This window comes from Sturnus vulgaris, chromosome 4, assembly GCF_052056855.1.
Source record: "Sturnus vulgaris isolate bStuVul1 chromosome 4, bStuVul1.hap1, whole genome shotgun sequence".
Taxonomy (NCBI): domain Eukaryota; kingdom Metazoa; phylum Chordata; class Aves; order Passeriformes; family Sturnidae; genus Sturnus; species Sturnus vulgaris.
This window is the reverse complement of record NC_142246.1, coordinates 21,460,171-21,474,548: the sequence shown is the minus strand read 5'-3', so window position 1 is coordinate 21,474,548 and position 14,378 is coordinate 21,460,171. Positions and strand designations below refer to the sequence as shown.

The 14,378-nt window shown below is 33.7% G+C and overlaps 1 protein-coding gene across 1 annotated transcript in view; it reads left to right on the top strand.

Moving 5' to 3' along the window:
- ARAP2 (ArfGAP with RhoGAP domain, ankyrin repeat and PH domain 2) overlaps positions 1 to 14,378 on the top strand; it is a 112,052-nt gene that overhangs the window by 75,789 nt on the left and 21,885 nt on the right. The window contains exons 20-26 of the mRNA XM_088163252.1: positions 946 to 1,109; positions 3,090 to 3,302; positions 4,920 to 5,025; positions 6,844 to 6,991; positions 7,682 to 7,750; positions 9,972 to 10,046; positions 10,976 to 11,093. Of these exons, the coding sequence (XP_088019378.1) occupies positions 946 to 1,109; positions 3,090 to 3,302; positions 4,920 to 5,025; positions 6,844 to 6,991; positions 7,682 to 7,750; positions 9,972 to 10,046; positions 10,976 to 11,093 (893 nt within the window). The remainder of the gene's footprint in view (positions 1 to 945; positions 1,110 to 3,089; positions 3,303 to 4,919; positions 5,026 to 6,843; positions 6,992 to 7,681; positions 7,751 to 9,971; positions 10,047 to 10,975; positions 11,094 to 14,378) is intronic.

The window sequence follows — 14,378 nt, the reverse complement described above, 5'->3', positions numbered from 1 at the left end:
TCCCTCGACATATAAAATGCTTCTTCCCCCCTCCCAAAAGGAAATGATAAAAATTAATTTATTTTCTATTTTGATGAAACTGTTTTAATAGAAGTTCAGTAGAGCATTTTGACTTTTCCTGATTAGCAAATAAATGGTCATTAGAGAAAATCGATCCTTTACATGTCTTTAGTGGGAGATAAGAGAATGTATATTAAAAAGTTTGCTTACTATTTTAACACTTTGAACAACTGTTTGTTGCACACATGCACATGATTGGACATAAACTTTTCCATTTTGGTTCTCTCTTAGAAGCTGGCTTGTCAGGGTGGCAGGAGATTACTATAGCATGCTTAAATAAGAGTCAAAACAAGGCTGTGCTTTGAGATACAGGCAAAGTGTTGCATTAACTTATTCTGCCTCAACTTGTAGCTTTTTCATATATGTTCCTTAGCTTTGTCATAGTGGGTGATCATTTTGGTACTTGTGTAAGAGGGAACTTCAGTGTATCTCAGCTACTCTATAGAAGAGGTTGGTGGGTGTGTGGGGTGTCTAGGACTGTGAATACAAAAGAAGGAAAGCTTTTTACGGTGTTCAATGTTGTCTCTAAATTTGTTTCCTGCTTAGCCATGGCATGGACATATGAATGCATAATATAGGAGCAAGACTGAAGAAGAGCAATTAAAATGCTGGCAGGTTCTTTCAAAGGCTTTTGACAGTGTTTGTGGATCTGCTTTCATTTTTTATGGCACTGGTAATACAAATGAATTTGGAAAAAGAAAAGATGCTGTAACAATAGACCACCATTGCAGCTTTAAGTGAAAGGTGCTTTGATGTCTTACTCCAAGTATGGGGTTTTGGTTTGGTTTTTTTTTTCCTATTCTGAACATCTGCTCTGTTGCTGTGGTACAATAACATCAGTTTTTTATTTCTTTCCTGAACTCAAAATATTTTTATACTTTTCAGAACGCTATACATCCGTGGCCATACAAAGCTGGATTTCATGGTCTGGTATACTGCAATTGAAAAAGCAGCAGGTACAGATGGTAATGCATTACAAGATCAGCAGCTCAGCAAAAATGATGTTCCTATTATAGTGAACAGCTGCATAGCGTTTGTTACACAGTATGGTAAGTAGAGTGGATTTTATTCAAGCTAAGATCATTTGTATAATACCTAAGCTCCCCCAGTACCAGATCCTATTGAATGAGTTTATATATTACTTAAAGTAAAACCATGTCCCTCGTTAGCCGTGCCATTCTTTAATAATTGGTGCAATACACTACCACACATCTGAGAAAGGTGAGTTTGGAGAAATACAGGTTGGTAAATTCCCTTTATAGATGCTTTTCTATTTTAAATATTGTGTTGTTTGCCTTATGAAACTGAGCCTTGGAGTCCACTGCCTCAGTGCAGACAACTCAGCCCAGAAAATAAACTCTGCAAACTTGGAAAAGCTGTAGTCTGAACACATTTTGGAAGCTGGCGTTAACTGGAGTTGAGTTCAATCTTAGGCTACTGTTTTTCAGTGAAATAACCTAAGGATATATAGTTGGTTATCATTTATTTAAGTAAATTTTGCACAGCATTAGGTTATATGCAGATGATGTTTGTGTCCTTTTTACTACTCTACTGCAAATTCATGAGTTTTCTTGTGAGATTGCTACATGCATATCAACCCTGTACAAATCTGTCTTTGGTATAAATGTGTCTGTAACCTCTGTCAGTATGAGAGCACCTAATTTCTATTTGAGTCATTGAAGTTTAACTAAATAACCTTTGGATATGGCAACACTGCATTATTGTAAATAGCTGTATGGGGTTACATCTAGTACCTAAAAGTAAGAAAAAACCCTTTTGCTAAATTATTTTTAATCATTAACAATAGAAATTATTCCAAGTATAGTTTACACTGTTTCATCCACTGAATTGTTAAAGCAGGGTAATTATGTCTGCCACTTAAAACAAATTGTGTAGTCTCAATTAAAATTCAGTTTCCTAATGTCATTTAAATCTATTAAATCTGTATCAAAGTATGCTTTTCAGGATCAACATTAGTAGCTGTTAAAATGCTCAATTGAAAGCTGAAGGAATTATTTGTATGCATTACTTGCATGCATACATCTTTTGTATCATCTTTGTAAGATTCTGTCTTTAGCTGTAGCCTACAGAAGACAGGTGCTATTGTGGTCCAGGGCTGTTCCTGACAGTAACACCACAAAGACCATACCAAATAGAGGTTCTTGTGGGTATTACAGGAAAGGGGAACTGTAAAAACACGAGACATGATTTCACAGGTTTTGAGGGAGTATTTGACAGGTCAAAAGAAAAGCAGGGTTTTGCATAAAGTGCTGTCCTCTTTCTAGATATGTGAATGCACATATCTCTACAAAGATAAATAGCACTGTGCATCTATGCCAAACTTACTCAAGTTTCAAAAAACAAAAGTTCTGACTATAATAACACAGTGATTGAAGGAAGTCATGACTGTTTTAAAGTATGCATTTTCTTTTTAAGTTGACTTTAGTGGTTTTTGTTCTTACATATAAGAATAGTAGCTGACTGATGTCTTCCAGAACAGGAGAAAAATCAGAAAAAAGGATATTTTCTACTAATCTTGAGGCTTTTAAGCATAAGCTATTTCAGATTGGATGAACGCAGTAATACTTTGAGTCTTAAAGTGTGTTCATCCGTAGAGTAATAAAATAAAATGGGTTTTCTCATGAAAGCAGCTGTGTTTTATGTGTAATATAATACCTGTCATCAAAACTACTTCTCTTTACTGTGCCTTTTGAAAGTACTGTTTTAGGAAGTCCTGAAGAGATTTGGGGATTTGAAATGCCTGTAAAATACTCTTGAAATAGTGATTTCAGGCTTGCTTACTATGATGATGATGATTTTTGCAAAGAGGTTTAGGTGGGTGTAAGAAGACTTGGCAGTGTTGTTACTAAGAAAGCAAGCACATGTAAAAGATTACAAAGATTTTTTTTTAGGAAATGCAACGTGTTTGACAGCCACATAAAATTTTCATATAATGATGTATGGAATTTTTAAAAGAATACCTAATTTTACATTCATTTATTTTTCTCTCCTGTATTTTTGTGCCCTAGGATTAGGTAGCAAGCAAATTTATCTTAAGAATGGTGATTCTTCCAATGTGGCTGAACTGTTGGAAAGCTTCAAAAAAGATGCAAGAAGTGTTAAACTAAGAGCAAGAAAACATCAACTTGAAGATGTGACTGATGTACTGAAAAGTTTTCTTTCTCAAATAGATGATGCACTTCTCACTAAAGAACTTTATCCATTCTGGATCTCTGCATTAGGTAATGTATTCAATAACATTCAATACAATAAAGATTATGCACATTTTCAGTATCAAATTTGAGGAGTTTGTTAATTTACTCACCCTGTATCAACCTATGTTATTTTATAACTGGCAAAACAATGTAGTGAGGAAAAAATATTTGGGACATGGCTGCAATGGACGCACGTTAATCAGAGATGATTTTTCTAATGTTCTTTGAAAATATTAGATTCTGTATTGCAATATTTGCAAACTGCAAGAAACAAATGGTTTCCCTGCCAAACTGTGCTATAAAATTGCAGGCACAGCAGTAAGAGATGCATGGGAAATGCTGACAGAACATTAATTTCTATCTTAATGCATAGGAGTGTCACAGGCATATTTACTGTGTGGCACATTCTTTTTTTTTTTTTTTTTTTTTAAGATATTTAAAGCATATTCCTCTCTGATTTTATTTAAGTTTAAATATATGGATGTTGCTTTGATATGAACCACTAGACTTGCAGGAGATTAAAATATTATCAATATTACACATATTTTACCTTTAAACTAAATTTCTAAAACTAGAGGAAAAAATACTATGAATTTATTCACTTACCGCATGAATAATTTCACCAGAAACCAGAAAAAGTTCTGAGGCAGTTTAGATTTAAGTCATCTATTTTTAACAGTGTTACAGTGATTCCCCTTCCTTATATGTACATGTGGCTGAAATTCTACTTCAGCTTTACAACAGAGAATCCTGTCCTGTTAAGTAATACAGAAGGTACTTCTAGGAAGACTAAAACATTTAAGAAAATAGAGTAGAAGACCTTTAAACTGTTGTTTTATTATTTATTTTTTCTTCCAAATACCAAAGAAACCAAAACGTAGTCATTAGTTAGTGGAGAGCACTATCAATCAGCCAGAAGAGTTCTGTGCTTTCTTTTCAGAAACTTGAGAGAAGCAAGGGACTGAGAGGGAAAAGCTGCATGAACTTTGTTTATGCCCTGAACATAAGGGGGCATGAGCAGCACAGGGAGGCAGACATAAAGTAGTTTTATGGCTGTGGTTGTGTTTCACATACTGTCATTCCCAAAACTAGAATTCCTGCCATTAGTCTTGCATTGTTCAGCTATTTGTAACTTGGTACAATTTACTTACCAGCCCTTTCCCATTGGTCTCCTCTAATCAGTCTTATATATACTTAGATCTTTAAACCACTTTGTGCCTTCAGACACTTTTCCAGTAAATATTTAAAATATGAAAAGATCTTTTCCTTTCTCATTGCTGGGAACTTTTAGAAGTACATGTGCACTTGTGCATACACAGTTGCACTCACACATGTACATGCACAAACTACAGACTAAATTTACTCTGAGAGAAAATGCAATTGCTGTTCTGGGCTTTAGTCTAAAATGGTGGCAAATGGTGCTTGAATATAGAACTGTCCCTCTTTATTGGTGTTTCCTTGAACTGGTGTACAATAACAGACTTTTTTAATAGTATATTGTCAGCATTGCCTTTATGAAGAAGAGGTTGATTTGGTAAATAGTAATTTAAAAAGACTAGATGATGCTGATATAGTTAATGAGAACTGCTGTTGGTTTTTAGTGTGCATTGTTATTAATGCTCAATGATTCTTATTTTCTGGCAGACACACAGAATGAAAAGGAACGCGTGAGGAAGTACAGAGCTTTTATTCGGAGTCTTCCACCGGTCAATAGAGCAACTTTGGCTGCTTTAATTGAACATCTTTACAGGTCATTGCAAATAATGCATTGTAGCAGAGAAATTCTTATAATGTGTTCTCAGTCTAACTCTACAATATATGTGGCTTGTTTCATTAACTAGTAATCACAGAAGCTTATCTAGTTGCAGCAATTAATTACATTTGAATTCTTTTAATAGGTGATGCTTTTTTTCTTTGGTTGTATTTTTAGCAGTAGGTATCTATAAAAATCAATGGATTGGAACAGCCTTACAGGGAGAGAAGGCTGCCAGTGTATGTCTCCAAGTAGGGTAATTTTTGATGTGGCTTCTTTATGCAATTTCATTTTACTCCAGTCTGCTAGTCTTCCAGAGGATTGTTGCAAATGGTTCTTGAAATTAAAATAATTTTTTCAGAGAAAATGTCCTTCTCCACAATCTGTTTTGCACATAATAACTTTGAGAATTACCTACCCTTTCTGTTTTTCATCATTGCTTCATTTTACAACTGAGGTGGCAGTAGAGAATATCCAAAATACAAATTGTTTAAGCACCAAAGGTCATGACTTATTCCTAGATCAAATAAAGGGCAGAAAATGTGTAAAAAAATATGTGACAGGATGATTCAGAGGTGTCGTAGTTAAACAGTACTGGTCTATATTATATCATCTATCCAACAAGTCAAATTATATTTTTGGTGAATTGCAGTGAGTATAGAATGTGTAGAAACTCCTCTGTACAGGATGCTATGTTCAGAAATTATGTTATATTGCCAGGTACATAGCAGATGTCATTTAAAAATATTTATGTGATTATGAAATTGATTGGTGCCATTATTTGCATAAAGATAGTACTACATATTGTGTTTAGGGAGTTTCTATGCATATCCAGTTAGAAATATTTAATACGATGTTGCATCTGTTCTAAAAGTAATATAAATGCATGCATTTAACAGCCAAGATTCTGTGTCAGTTTAAAGTGTTTGCCTCTAAAAGAGGACATGTTATGTCAACAACAGAACAACAGATATGAAAACTTTACCATAGGAATAAGAACTAAGAAGGACCTAATTTCTTTCCACATTTTATTTGATCTTTGATCTCAAGTTTCTACGTAATATAATGAAACTATTTAGCATTGGTGTGGCCTCACGTGGAGCACTGTGTGCAGTTTTGGGGTCTACAATTAAAGGGTGTTAAGGTGTTTGGATGCACCCAGAGGAAGGCAGCCATGCTTGTGATAGGGCTGGAAGGAATCTCCTGTGGGGACTGGCTGAGGACTCTGGGTTTTTCTACCTCAGAGAGAAGAAGGCTGAGGGGTGACCTCACTGCTCTGCACAGCTTCCTGAGAAGGGGAAGGGCAGAGGGAGGTGCTGATTGCTTCTCCCTGGTATCCAGTGGTAGGGTGCATGGAAGTGGTTAAAAACTGCATCCAGAGAAGTACCAGCTTTTCATTAGGAAGCATTTCCTTACTAAAAGGGTGGTCAAACCAGGCTTTGTAGAGGCTGGGGTGGATGACCCAAGCTTGTCAGTGCTGTTGGACAGGGCCCTTAGCAGCATGCTTCAGCTTTTGGTCAGCCCCTAAGCAATCCAGCAGTCAGACTTGATGTAGGTCCCTTCTAACTCAGGTATTCTATTCTGGTTTTATTGTTTCTATTCTAAATAGTTTTGATATCACTTGAAATGCAGGTAGAAATTTTTCATTTCTGTAATGAGAAATAAAGAGTGAGAAGAAAAATAAATAATTGTACATGTTTTTATTGCATTTAATGTAGTGACCTTTTTGAAGTGCTCTCCATGTTCTGTAAAAGAGCCCCAGACAATCAAAGGAACAATGAAACTGTCTAAATATGTTTATTTTTCCTTCAACAGGGTGCAAAAGTGTTCTGAAATTAACCAAATGAACCCTCACAATTTAGCTGTGGTGTTTTCCTCATGCTTATTTCAAACTCAAGGCCAAACTAGTGAAGAAATCAATGTAATTGAAGATCTAATTAAAAATTATGTGCAACTTTTTCATGTAGGTATCTTTATATCCTAGCTGCTCAGATGTTAATGATTCAAAAATATAAAATCTGCTTTAAAATGGTCGTTCTACTAGTTCGATCTGAGAATTTACAGGGTTTTTGAACTCGAATTCAGTTAATATTTTTCTTGGCCTGATTTAAATTTTATTTCCCAGTTAGTTTAACCTGTGTAGGAATGACTGTTTATGTGATGCTGTGAGCTACTGTTTTCCAAAATGATGTTCATTCTCCTTGCCATCAAAAGCTTACTAAATTTAAGAAAATGTTATGACTATTAAAAATAATGCTTCTAATCAAATTTTATGGGCCTGCTCAGAACTGAAGCATGGAAGGATTTTGTGTTCTTAGTCTCTGAGCTGTGCTTACAATTTATTTTTTTCCTTAGACCCAGAAATAATGTTAAATTCAATTGGATAGAAAAGCTACTACTAGCAGCAATTCATTTTAGCCATTTTGAATTGGAGTTGACTGTGCCACTATAACATTGCTTTGCAGATTTTCATTGATTCCTCTCTGTTTCAATATGTATTCTATGAACTTTATAATGCTGAATCCCATCAATGAAGTGCTGTTTCTTGCTGATATAATATTTACATACCTGCTTCTATGAGAACATGATTGACGGTATTGACAATTGTTACAATAATTACTATTTATCACTCCAAAATTATTTATTTATACAGATAAATGAAGACCAAGTCAAACAAATGGACATAGAGAACAGTTTTATTACAAGGTGGAAAGACACTCAGGTAAGTGTCCAGTTAGGCATAGATAAAAGGGGGGGAGGCCTTAACATCTCTGTACATAGGTGTGGGTGCTCTTCTGTTCATTACTGAGACAGCATCACCCCAGTCACTGCACAGTTGCTAAGTCGTGCTTGATCCAGGTGTCAGATAAAGTAGCTCAGCTCATGCTCTTGCTCAACCACCCTCATCAGTTCTCTACAGCAGTTTTCCCCATGCTTCCAGTTAGGATTAAACCTAATGATGTGGTGCAACAGAGTAGTGCTGTTATGTAAGCATCATGGGTAATTGGCAACTTAGGTCTCAAGCAGCTACAGTTAAGAATTGTGAGAATTCTTTACATTTTACAACTGATAGTCTGACATCATTGCATCAAAATGCCTGCATATACGTGGGAAAATGAGTGATGTAGATTCTTAATACTTTGGAATATATAGGTTGCCACAGTACCATTATCTCTGGTGATGCACAATTTTCAGAGAACAACTGAACTGAATTTCTGCTGAATTACTTGAAGTTTACATGTCTGAAATGTCACTGAAGTTTTGTTCCAGGTGGCACTTCATTAATCGGTTTTCATTTTCTGTCCACCATATACTTATGCCAGCTGTTGCAGTAATTTACATCACATTTTCTCTCCATACGGTTGTTTATATGAGCCCAGTGGAAATCATGTGTCAGCTTCGTTCTTATTTCCAACCTTTTTCTGTAATATCATCTGAAAAGCAAATTTTATAACAAACGAGCTTTTTTGAGTCTGTGCCACTATAATTAAGCAGCTTTCTTCAAAGTAGCTTTGTAATGTTTTTCCTCACAAATGTTTCCATTAGTTTTTTATTCTCAAAGGCTAAACTAACTTAAAAGTTGCTGCTTTTCAGAATGTTAATGTTCTTTAAAATTCAGCACTGCCAGTTATTTTTCTATAGAAATGTTATATTAGCTTCTGTAAATTGCTCAAAATGTATCCCAAAACTCAACTGCTTATATGTGTTTGTATCTATGTATATGTTTCTATATACTTTTCTTAACCTTTTCCTCTGTTTGTAGTAATATATAAGTAGTATCATTATGAATACCATTCTCAGAAAAGAGGACATAAATTGCTATCTCCGTGTTAATTAAATTATTATTTCTTTATATTTGCTTATTAATGAAATGGTACACCTTCTGATAGGTCCCTGCTTCTGCCTTAATTTTTCTTCCTATGCTCTCATCATCACTTATTTTTTAGGAAATATTTTTTGGTACTGGACTGAGATGAGTTGCAATCTTTTGAAGATGCTTATGACTATACTAAAAGGGAATTGGAGCAGGCAAAATGTGAGACATTTTTAACTAAAGAAAAATAAAGTAATTTCTCATCCATGAAGATAATTTTATTGCCATAGATGAGCAAACTTAGTTACAATGGAAAATATTCCATCCCTTCTCATAAATCTTACTTTTCCTCATGATCATACAATGTTGGATTTACTGCCTTTCTAATTTTTTTCTGAGTTTTATGTTGTTAGACATTCTTAAATAACAATTGTTAGTATTGAGTATATGAAACTATTATATATCATAAATATGCTTAATCTGATTATTCCACATTAGTATTTTGTGTAAGGTCTAGCCTTCTCTCCAACAAATTTGAAGAGCTATATTTAACAGAGGTTGATATCAAGAGCATTTGTTTTAATTCTTTCTTTTATTAGGTAATGACAAGTTTTCATTGTGATTAAGAATCATAAATGCAGTATTTGTAGTAATTAATTTTTATTTTCTTGATATGTGCATATAGCTGTGTGGCTGAAATAGTCTGTTATTTATAAGTTTTCATCTCACTTTTTACTAAGTCATTTTGGGGTTACAGTCCTTTTTCATTATTTTAAATTCTATTAATCTGTTTTGATTCTGAAGTGAGACTAATCTCCAAACCAGAGTAAGGGTTCTCACAGTTTAACATACTGAGATACATTCATGTCTTTGACTTTGTAGCCTTAAATGTAAATTTAAAATTTCCACTTATGCCATGCCATCCTTTGTTTTCCTGTTCTTGAATGTATATTTGTAAATAAATGTTAATTTTGTTTGATATGATTCTGTTGGATTTATTCAGGATTTATATTTTTCTCCTGAATCTGTGAATCAGTACTTCTTTCCTTACACTACTTAAATAATTGTACTTCCGTTATTTAAAATGTTAATTTTTAACAATTAATATTTTTAAAATTTCTCTTTTTAGGTTTCCCAAGCTGGAGATTTGCTTATTGAAGTTTATGTGGAAAGAAAGGAGCCAGACTGTAGTATTATAATCAGGGTTAGTGTATAAAAATGATACAGTATTTTATGAAGCACTTTTTCTTGAAGTAGATCAGATTTGTTTTAATACATGTTTTTGTATAAGTATACAATGAAAATATGAAGTTGTTTATCAAAATTCTTTTAAATATTTTTTGTAGAATTTACTGTGTTGCCTAAATAATGTAAAGATTGATTATTAAGCATTTTTACGAAAAAAATTAAGAAAAATTATACAATTTTAAAGCAGAGATGTCCTGCTTTAGTGTTACTGTAGTATACAACAGTATAAATTCTCCCAACTGTACATGTGCAACACACAAGAGTGTTAACAAGTACACAATGAATGTTGGTTTTATTTGATAGTTCAGACCATTCAAATGTCATTCCTCCTTTCTTTTTGTCTTTGGCTTTCTTCTCTCTTTGAGTGTTATGAAACCAAATCTTGTTAGTAGTAGTGCTCTGTTATTTTTTATTACACCTCTATGGTTTTGTTTCCTTTTTGTTCTGTTCAGCATATGACTGGTACGTGGTATACAGAGATAGACACATACACATAAGACATGGTTTCTAAATAGGAATAAAAATTGGAATATGCATCGCTAAGATTAGAAAAAATGGAGTTTCTCTAATGTTTATCTTCCCACACCCAAGAAAATATATCAAAGCATTTTTTCCCGAAATTTTTGTTGAGGAAGAGAGAAGGAATTTAAAGCTACCAAGTTAACAGTCATCTTAAAAATATAACTTCAATCTCATGGAACAAAAATAAAGAAAGCCTGCTGGATTCTGATAGATACTTTGTGGGTTTCCATCTCATATATTTACTGCTGCCTTTTTTTTAAATTTTTTTCCCTTAGTGCAATTGCAGGGAGGAAGTCTTTGAAAAAAATATATCAGAAATCAGTCATTGAAATGTATTATAAACTGACTCAATTTGTATTACAGGTATCACCTTTGATGGAAGCAGAGGAATTAACTAATGATGTTTTAGGAATCAAAAACATTATTCCCAGCAAAGATGATGTCTGGACTGCTTTTGAAGTACTTGAAAATGGAGAATTAGGTTAGTGACACTTAAATTTATGCATGTCAATCAGCTTTTATTATTTTAATTTTTCAATACTTAATGGCATCAAAAGCTTAGTTAAAGACTTTATAGAAACAAAAAACATAGCCTTCATACCAATGTTTTACATTTGGTTGTTGTGGCATCTGCATGATTTCTTTCTTCACTTTGCCAGCAATGATGGGATGAATTGTTATAAACTGCTTATAAATTAGGGACTGAGAAGATGTTCTTTATATTACAGTGCTCTGCAGTTCATTAATCATCTGCTATAGAAAAGTAGGTCTTACCAATAAGTCTTAGAGGAAAACCCTATTTTCATAACAATCTCAGCACTTGATTTTATAAGCAATAATGCTTTTCAAAAAATTAAATGAGAAAATACATGTCATACTTAGGAGAAAAGATCTTTTCTATTCTTATTTATTCAAATATTTCATGTATGTAGGTGAAAAAATGATGTATAAAGACTATAATTTACACACTTTAAAGTGTGTTTTTGGAAAGTGACACTATGGTGTATGTAGCAGAATCTTGAAAAATTTGTATGAAATATATTTCTGCTGCCAACAAAAGCAAATGTCACATGGCCACAATATTCCTGAACGGTAAAGCGGTTTTAACATTGGGAATACTTTATACATGTTGGAGCATGTTTAAAATGCTGGAGAATTTTATTGTGAGAGATACCTAAAATAACGTAAAGTCATAGGGATTTTTAAAATTAAAACATATTTTGATGAATATTCCCTAAGGTAATCCTAGGGAATTTTTGAAGAATATATGGGGACAGAGATATGCAACATTTTTTTGCATTTCCTAGTAAGTTGCTGCTCGTAACTATTCTCATGATACAGAGGAGGACTGCGGACTTGTTTATTTCTATAGTGAAGATATTTATTTTAAAGTCAAGGGACAAAAAAAGAAAGTGGACTAAATAAGATTACTAAATACTGTTGTATTTTTTTAATTAGTTTCATTGTATCTGATTTTCAGGTGTGCTTACAATAATTCCTTCAGTTTTACTAATATTACTTTTGTACTCAGTCTTGAGCCTGGCAGTATTAAAAACTAGAATGGAATGTATTCTCCCTTTCAACTTAAAAAAAAATATTCTGAGCCTTATTCACATCATACAGGCTGTTGGTGATGCTGTATAGAGTTGTAATACAGAGTTCATTTCCAAATTCATAGATGTGAGTGACAACTGACAAAGAATGCTAGCATCTGTTATCTTTAGAAGAGTCCTGATAATTCCTACAAGTACAGTACAAATTATATTTCTTTAGACTGAATAATGTAAAAAAAAATTTTAATTATATTTTCTTAAACTTGATATATGATGCTTATAGGAACATGAAAACTAAACCAGATATGACCAAGAGAACATAAAAGTAAATAAAAAGATAGACCCTACAACAGCTTCTTGAGGTATTTAGGTGCAACAACTATTATTTTAGTGGGGTATCAAAATGTTGTCTGAACTAATGACTATGGAAGACAAACAAAAATTAAGCTAGGAGTGAGACTCTAGAGGCCCTACATAACACAATTGATATTGGCAAGACATTAGAGTGTATCCTACTGAAAGAAGAGTTTCCAACACAAAGTGGAAATGGCACACCAGTGTTTTAAATCCAAAACAACGGACCAAAAGTCAACTAAATAAAGCCTAGCTCATCACCCGACTCCTGTCAGTAGAGACTGTGTTGATGAAATGTCTTCTTCATGGATCCTTTTCTGGAAGAATCAGTGCATCAGAACAAGTGCATTACTGTTTCAAAATAAATATAATGTTGTAGTGAAGAGATACTCAGGTAGACTCCAGTAGATCCAATCAGGTAAATCCTATGGCTGAACCTAGCAGGTTTGCAGAGGGTGGGAACACAGAGAAAATTAATTCTATAAAGTCTTTGGTCCAAGTGTGACACTGAAGAATCAAAAGACTACTTGAGTCTTCACTACTGCAAGTTGATTCTTCTAGTGTCATTTGACAAACACCGAGGCATTTACAAATTAGTCGAGATTCTGAAACTTAATGACAGAAAAAGTTTGTATATTTGTTTCAAATGTACATCAGTAATCACAGTGTCTTTCTGATAAAAAATAATTTTACGCTTTTATACCTGTTGTGGTCTGCTAACTGTCCAGTGGTGGTATTGTGCTTGTTACATTCAATCCTGATTGTTTAACTTTTCAAGTTTTTATTTTACTTTTAAATATATACTGTCAGGAAAACAACCCCTGAGAAGGCAAGAAAATTAGAATCATATTTTCTAGAAAGTCATTTTCTGCTAATAGCTGATATTGTTTAAGGCGAAAATGACTGGTTTAGGATATTTACTAGCATATGATGACCTAAGTGAAAGAAGGGGTAATTGAATGTATGTGTTGACTGCTTCCTGTTCAAAATACTAGAATTGCAATACTAAAAATTCAGGGAAATTATTTGCATATAGAAAAGTTGCCGTAACTGATTTTTTTCAAACCTAATGCAGAATATTTAGTACCATATGCTTTTACAAAATAGGGGGTATATAATTTTTTTAATAACATGCGATTGATGGGCAGTTTGTAAATGAGGTGTGTTACCAGTAAAATAGCTAATGGTTTTCAGCATGATGATTTATGTAACATGTAATCCATGATGACAGATGGTCTTCAATGTAATTATAAATAAAACAGTAGGTGTTTACTGTGGGACTGCTGGTGTTTTAGGAAGATGTGGTGATTTGCCAGTCCCCTGCCTTTGATTAGTAAATTTCTTCTCCTTAAAGTGGATTTTCTCTCTTGTACAAAGGCATCAAGTGTTTAAGCTTTATCACATCAGAGTCCACAGTTTCCCAAAAATTTAGAAGTTTGGCCATTTAAAACGAAAGGGCCAAAAGAAGTGGTATTAATAAAGTAGGGGTTATGCTGTTATCTACAGAATGGTATTCTTGTTAGGCTGCTTTAGTGTCATGTCTGAATTATGAAATCTTTATATAGGTGGTATCACAGCTCTACAGGTAGCATAGGTATTTTTGCATCCCAAAATAGTGGTGTTTTTTTCTGTCACTTAAGTGTGTTATTTGTGACTGCTGCTTTCTGAGGCTCTAGTGTTCAGGTGTTCTAGAAAATACATTCTGCTAGACTCTAGTGCTGGAGAGTCCCAAAGCAGCTGTTGACATTTCATATTCATCTACCATAGCAGGAATGAAAAATGAGATTATGGCTGAATACTTTGCCCTTCAGTACCCAAGGGACATGGCTAGACTGTGTGACCCAACATGACAGTGTCAC